The sequence below is a fragment of the Buceros rhinoceros genome, unplaced genomic scaffold (genome assembly GCF_000710305.1).
Source record: "Buceros rhinoceros silvestris isolate BGI_N320 unplaced genomic scaffold, ASM71030v1 scaffold10805, whole genome shotgun sequence".
Classification (NCBI taxonomy): Eukaryota; Metazoa; Chordata; class Aves; order Bucerotiformes; family Bucerotidae; genus Buceros; species Buceros rhinoceros.
In genome coordinates, this window is record NW_010411160.1 from 3,595 (window position 1) to 10,561 (window position 6,967).

At 39.2% G+C, this 6,967-nt stretch overlaps 1 protein-coding gene across 1 annotated transcript; it reads right to left on the reverse strand.

The window, feature by feature from the left end:
* Positions 1 to 3,399: 3,399 nt before the first annotated feature.
* On the reverse strand, positions 3,400 to 6,753 carry LOC104493250 (cytochrome c oxidase assembly factor 5; the record flags this gene model as incomplete). The annotated part of the gene is made up of 2 exons (XM_010135900.1): positions 3,400 to 3,714; positions 6,670 to 6,753. Coding segments are annotated over 2 exons (126 nt in total), but the record flags the coding sequence as incomplete, so codon positions are not given.
* Between the last annotated feature and the right edge of the window lie 214 nt (positions 6,754 to 6,967).

Consider the following 6,967-nt stretch of genomic DNA (forward strand, 5'->3'; position numbering starts at 1 on the left):
GGCGAGGCAGAAAGGATCTCAAGTTCTGGTTACTATTCAGTCAGCTACAGTTTATGACAGAAATTAAACTATCAAGCTCTTCAGCTTCAGACAATGAGATACAAATTTAGAATAAACATGCATACTTTGAATGACCACCTATCAAGTGCTAAGGCAGCATGAGTACTTGTGAAACTCATTGTGTCAACAAAGCTGCTACAGTTCTGTATTTATGTCTTCCAGCCAAGGCCTTAAGGAGATACTGCTCACCACCTACATTCTGTGGCTGCATTTTCGCTTACTGCTCTTCTTATGAGCAGAAGGTCTCCGTCTAGTTTGTTCCAGGCTTCCACTGAAATAGTACCATTTCAGAAGTTTGCTTCGAAAAAAAGTGTATCATTCAACCTGCTACTCCCCAGAAACTTAACAGTGAAGGGAGAATACACAACCAATTTCTAATGCCAACCAGTGTATAATGAAGGTCTTTGTAATACCAATGCACCCATTCTGGAAGCACAAAAGCTTTCAAAGCGGTGGGGTTGTTTGGCATTTGTTTTTTTTTCCAAAGATGCTTTGTCTTTTCCTTTAAGAGGTGTAACTTAAATAATAAATGTATTTACACTTGTTAAATGCCAACCTCTTTCTCTCTCTTTTCAATATATGGACACATGGGCCTTCACTGAACAGATTCTGTTTAAACAACATGGTTATCACCTCATACTAACCTGAAAGAACAGAGTTAATGACCTGAAGAATTTTCAAACCAGAGTAAATGGCTGTAGCCTATTTTTTATCATAATAAACACGTGAGCAGTTCTGCAATATGTGTTTACAGCTATGTAAATACAAATGTGTTTGCAGGACTGGACCACAGAGAGAACATGGTGATTGATGAAACTAGCTGTAGTGCAACAGGGACAGGTCATGAGGCTGATGAAGCCACTGCCTGTGATGTGAATCCCAACAGCACTCAGCACTTTTGACCCGGCCTCTATGCTAAACAACTGGGAGAAGTTAGGGCAGCAGTGAAAGGTTTTTCAAACTGTGTCCTATACCTACTTATTTTTAGAATCACAAATACATGCCATGCTAATAATTTGTATTGAGTAAGTACCTTTTGGCACCATTTCACCCTTCTGTCCTCAGCAGTCCAATTTCGCAGATTCAAATACATGCTGTCTTGCTAAATCTATCACAGATTAGAAATATGCACTTTTTAAATGAAAGCCAGCGGTGTAGCACACAGCCTAAGACTTGAAAATATCAATATAGCGTATTAGGAAAAAAGCTGGAATTGTATACACAAATTTGTAGTACCTCAGGCTTTCCGTTAATGAAACAAATTATTTTTCACACAAGAAACATTAATAATTCTCAAGTAGGACAGCGTTCAAAGTCCCAAGGCCATTATATAATTAGTCATTTTTTGACAGAATATTATGCTACACAATATTGGAACTGAACAATGGTAGTCAGTATTTTGATACATATTACATATATTTTTATACTGTCCTAGATAGCTTAGTGAACCATTAGGGAAGTTTTGACACCAAGATTCTATTGGATCAAATAATACATGTTTAATTATTAAATGCTTAAGTATCCAATAGCAAAAGCTGCATTTAATTTTAACACTTGATCTCCGCTGGATCAAGTCAATTACTAAAAATAACTATTTATCTGTCTGTGATCTGTTATCTGTCTGCTCCTTTCCAAAAGGAGTTGCTGCAGCTCCATTAGGAGGGTCAGTGACTATACAGCGGAGAAAGTAACCTATCACCTATTACCTGAACCATCAATCCTATCACACCCTGCGACAGGGCAGACCACATACCATTCCCATGCCTCTCTCTGAGAGAATTAATTACCTGCCAAATGGCTTTAAATTTATTTTTACTCCCTTTTTAAAAAAAATTCTTCCCCATGGAGAAGGCTTGTGAGTAATACGTTGAAATTACAGTGCAAAGTTAAGAATATTCTTAGAGACATCACATGAATTTATCATTTTAGTATACATAAAGAGATAACACAGTAACTAGGCTATGGAAAACAAAGGATGTTTACAGCACTTCAACAAATGAACTAGCTATCACATGATCAACAAAACATGAAAATGTGAAATCGATGTTGATTTATGATTTGCAAAAATAAAATCCTATACACACAAGGAAAATAAACATAGTTTGATCACAGAGCAGTTGCTTAGACAAACAATTAAATAATCAACACGCACTCATTCACTGAAGTCATCGGTTTTACAAACAAAAAATGTTGCATGCATCTGACAGACTCAGTGTAAATCAGCCACGTGGCTATAAGCTTGAGCCAAGAAAAGAAGTTACTATCACGCTCTCCCCTCTCACCATTTCCAGTCAGCTTGTCTGAAGTTACCTGAGAGTTACACTACCATTTATTTCTTAAAGGCTTCAAAGGGCAGGGAAGGAGGTAGAGACACTGACGGGAGGAAAAAGAAATATTCGTCAGAAACAAGTTCTTAAACAGAACCGGTAAATATTGACCACAGTCAGCATTTAAGCACTATTTTATGCTCTCTAAAAGAGCAAGTTTTAAGAAGTATATAGCAGAAAGCAGTTAAAAATTAAATTAATATGAATGGCAATTTTAACAGTTTACACCCATAAATGTGAACCAAAGAATTCAGAGAGAAGTAAGAAAGTAAAAACAAGAAAACTGCTCACAAAGTAAATTTGTGGAACGCAATTTCCTATAAACCCAATAAAGTCCAGATCATCATCCCTCGTTGTACGTATTTTTGGATTAGTTCTTACACACTTGCTTGGAAACCAATGCAGAAAGATCATTCAGGACCATCTCAGAGGAACTAATACACTGTTCTAAATACTTCCAGAACACAGTAATAGCAGTCATGGCCCCCTTCACTGTTGGCCTGAGGAACACCTTCCTCGCCCATCCAAAGACAGATAACCAGCTACATCCTGGCATACAGCTTTCAAGTCATTGACAAGAATAATGCCATAGTTCTCCTGGATTTGTGCCAACACAATGAGAGGACAGATGACTGAGAGGTAAATCAGACATCCTTTAATTTGCAGTAACCAAATTTTAATCCAGTTGTCCAACAAAACTAGACTAACCACATGCATCAATCATCACATTAAAAGGAGTTTGTAGCAAGCCATCCTTGTATGTGCGGCACCGCACTTGTGCCTGTTAGTGCAGGTTTATGTGGTAACAAAGCTATCAGGCAGGAAGCAGCTTGCACATACATTTCACAACCTTGGTCAACCTGGCATCTCCAGAAACAGCTCTATCCTGAGGTATCCTCTGGGATACCATCGAGCGAACTCCCAGTTCCGTACCTTGTATTATTTGTAATAGTAAAACATGGTCAGTTCTATTAAAAGCACAACAGACAACTTTACCTCAAAACACGGTGAAAACTTGCACAGCTTATTCTGGATTTTACACATTTTATTACAAGTGCATGACAAGTACCCATTTTGGCCAGAACCTGCAGCTTTGTGCTTGCCTTCTTTTTAACATTTAAAGGAACATCCAGGTCAATCTATTGGAATACTCAGGAGTAGATACCTTCCAGGAAAATACTGCATGAAAGGATGCAGCAGATACAATCTTCTTACTTCAGTCTCTATTTCGCTGAAAGTTCTGATGAACCCCGATTTCCCATGGCTGTATCTCTTCACGAGGACCTCAGTATCCCTTTCTCCCTCTGAATCTTGCCCTGGTGTCCAGCTGAAAATTGAAGTCAGTACATTAAAACACACATTTTGCAAAAGAAATACTTTAGAGTGCTTCTGATATCTTGGCAATTTGTAGCACCAGAAGAAAGCACAGAATAAAGCAGAAGTCACTGTAAAGAGTTAGCCAGCAAGTCATAGGGTTCTTCCAAGGAAACAGAGACGGTATTAGATAATACTAATCAAAAAATTAAAATCAAGCCTCCTGTGCCTTCTGAAATAAAGAGCATAACGACAGAGAACACACAGTTGAATGGCAAGGAACACATGAAAACAAAGTTGTGTAAATCTGCATAGATCTGTTTTTCCAAACTTAACTGACAAGCTGAAGGAGGAAAATTTGGACAGGGTTGAAGGAGGAGTCACTGCAAACGTCATTCAGAACAGGGATAACTTAAATACAGGAAGTTTGTGGAAAAAAGAAAAAAAAAAATCAGTAAAAACTGAAATAGCATTCAGCTTGTAAAATCTGCAGCTTTTGGCAGTTACCAAAAAAGCATTTAATGGAAGACCAAAAATTACAGTAAAGCTAAAATAAAAGCTACAGTGCAGCACTTACAGAAGCTAAATTGCAAGTTCTTTCCTGGTGCAGCAAAAAAACATACTTTTGACCTTGGGAGAATTCTTCTGAATTCAGATAGTCAGTCTTGAAGATTGCAGTTACAGATTGAAATTCAGCCATATTCAGATATTAGATTGAGGAGCTATCTTTCACCTCCGTTAACTAACCCTCTTTGAGAATTCAGAACCGCAGCAAAATTAGTTAAGAGTTAAACTACACAATGACAACAACTGGATGCCTGTCCAATAAGCAAGCAGCTTCCATTTTAAACCTTGTTCCTACTTTAACATCTCAAGTGTACTGAAGTTTACTGCTCTGATAAGCCATTATATTTCCTTACAAAGAAAATAGCATCTAGGCAAAACCCCCACAGATTTTAGAATATTGTAAATTATATTTGCATTTAAAGTCTAACTTGTTTTGAGATAGTCTTTAAGCCTCACTATTACACCAAGAAACAAATGGCACAGAGCACGATTATTGAAATTTACAAAGTTAACAGGACAAGAAAAACGTCACTCATCAGCCTTAGAATTTGGAGCAGTTAAACAGAACCGTGTAAGAGCCAGGCCCCTTCCTGCAGGACTGGAGACACACTTCGCTAGAAACTTTAGTTTCATCAGGCTCCCCTAACAATCTGCGGACAGAAATATAGGCACTGTCATCTGGAGATACATACACAGCTACTGCAGCATCAAACAGGTATAGTAAGCATTAAATACACACATTTTTTCCTGTCCACTTCTGTGGATTTGTCACGTTACAGATTAATATAGTTCATATTGGAGCGGTACAAAAAGCTGCTATGACTCCAGAGGCATCTTGACAGGCTTGAGAGGCAGGGCTGTGAAAACCTCTTGAAGTTCAACAAGGTCAACTACAAGGTCATGCATATATGCTAGGGCAATCACGAGCACAAATACAGGCTGGATGGAGAACGGATTGAAAACAGCCCCGTGGAGAAGCACTTGGGTGTGTTGGTTGACGAGAAGCTCAACGGGACACGGCAATGTGCATCTGCAGCCGAGAAAGCCAACTGCATCCCAGGCTGCATCAAAAGAAGGGTGGATAGCAGGCTGAGGGAGGGGATCTGCTCTTGTACTCCACTCTTCTGAAACCCCACCACTGGACTTCCCAGCATAGGAAAGACATGGACCTGTTCGAGAGGGTCCACAGAAGGGCCACAAACTGAACAGAGGGCTGGAGCACCTCGCCTTGAGGAAATGCTGAGAGAGCTGGGGTTGTTGAGCCTGGAGACAAGGCTCCGGGGAGATCTTATAGCAGCCTTGGCATACCTACAGTGGGCCTACAGGAAGGATGGGGAGGGACTCTTCATCAGGGAGCATAGTGATAGGATGAGGGGTAACCATTTCAAACTGAAAGAGGGTAGATTAGACGTAAGGAAGAAAGAAATTCTTCACTGTGAGGGTGACAAGACAGGCTGCCCAAAGAAGCTGTGCATGCCCCCTCCTTAAGTGTTCGGGCTGGATGGAACTTTGAGCAACCTGGTCTAGTGGAAGGTGTCCCTGGCTATGGCAGCAGGATTGGAACTAGATGATCTAGATGGTCTCTTCTAACCCAAACCACTCTGTGATTCTACACTAAGCAAAAAATATAGAACGGAATAAAAAATTTAGGTAGTTTCCAGCTGTAGATTCTTCATTATGTATCTTCATTATGTAGAAACAAAAATAAGCCCTGCACTACTCACACTTTGAAAGTTTTCGTACCATCTTTCTTTACCTTATCTTAACTATTTTTTGAATGTCATGGAAACGTAAGCAAGATGTTTCTGGACACGGAACTCCTATCAAAATAGGGGACACCTTAACTAATTACATTTTTAAAAATGACTTCTTACTATCATACTCGCACACTATCATATATAAAAAAACAATACTATTATTTATCACGAATTTAAGTCCTTCAAGAAAATTAACGACAGCCTAACTTGAATGTAAAAGCCTGCTTCAACAGTGAAAGTGCCTCTTTAAGTGGAACATCCTTTTCACTTAAGTGTTCTCAATACACATTTTTTCCAATGGCCTCACAGACAAAAAGTAGATTGTCAACACCTTATCTTATAATTACCAGATCAACTAATATGACTTAAACCAAAGGTTTACAACAAGCTATAGTAAAAATACCTACCTCAATCACCCGTCACATACTAAGCCTAATCTGATTTAAATGTGCATTTTTCCATCTTTTTTTGGTTTTCTTCACGAGAACAATGTGTAATAGCTGTATTTTAAATGGAATAAAGACAAGACCAGTTCTGCTTAACTGACTCCACTTCCACCGAGTTAAAGTGGTTTTCTTCAGAGAACAGGGAAAAGGACAGAAGGCACTCAGGTCACCAGCAGAAAAGCCACCACGAACACTTACCATTGATCTTTTGCATGCAAAAAATGTCACTTGCAAACTCCTGCAGTGTCCTTCCCTCAAACATTGTTTAGGGCTTTTGTTTTCCTGTTAGATGAAAAACGGAGAATTACAGACTTAACGCATTTCTGCAGCTTGTCAAAGAGACATCAAACGACTTCAGACAAGGTTTACTCAAGATTTTGCCACGGTACGGTGAATCTTGCTTTCTTCTTAAGTTATGATTCCTTAACCTGCTTGAGACACGAACTAACAGTCGTGAAGGGGACAAAACCGCAGCTTCTCTCCGCCGAGGGCTGAA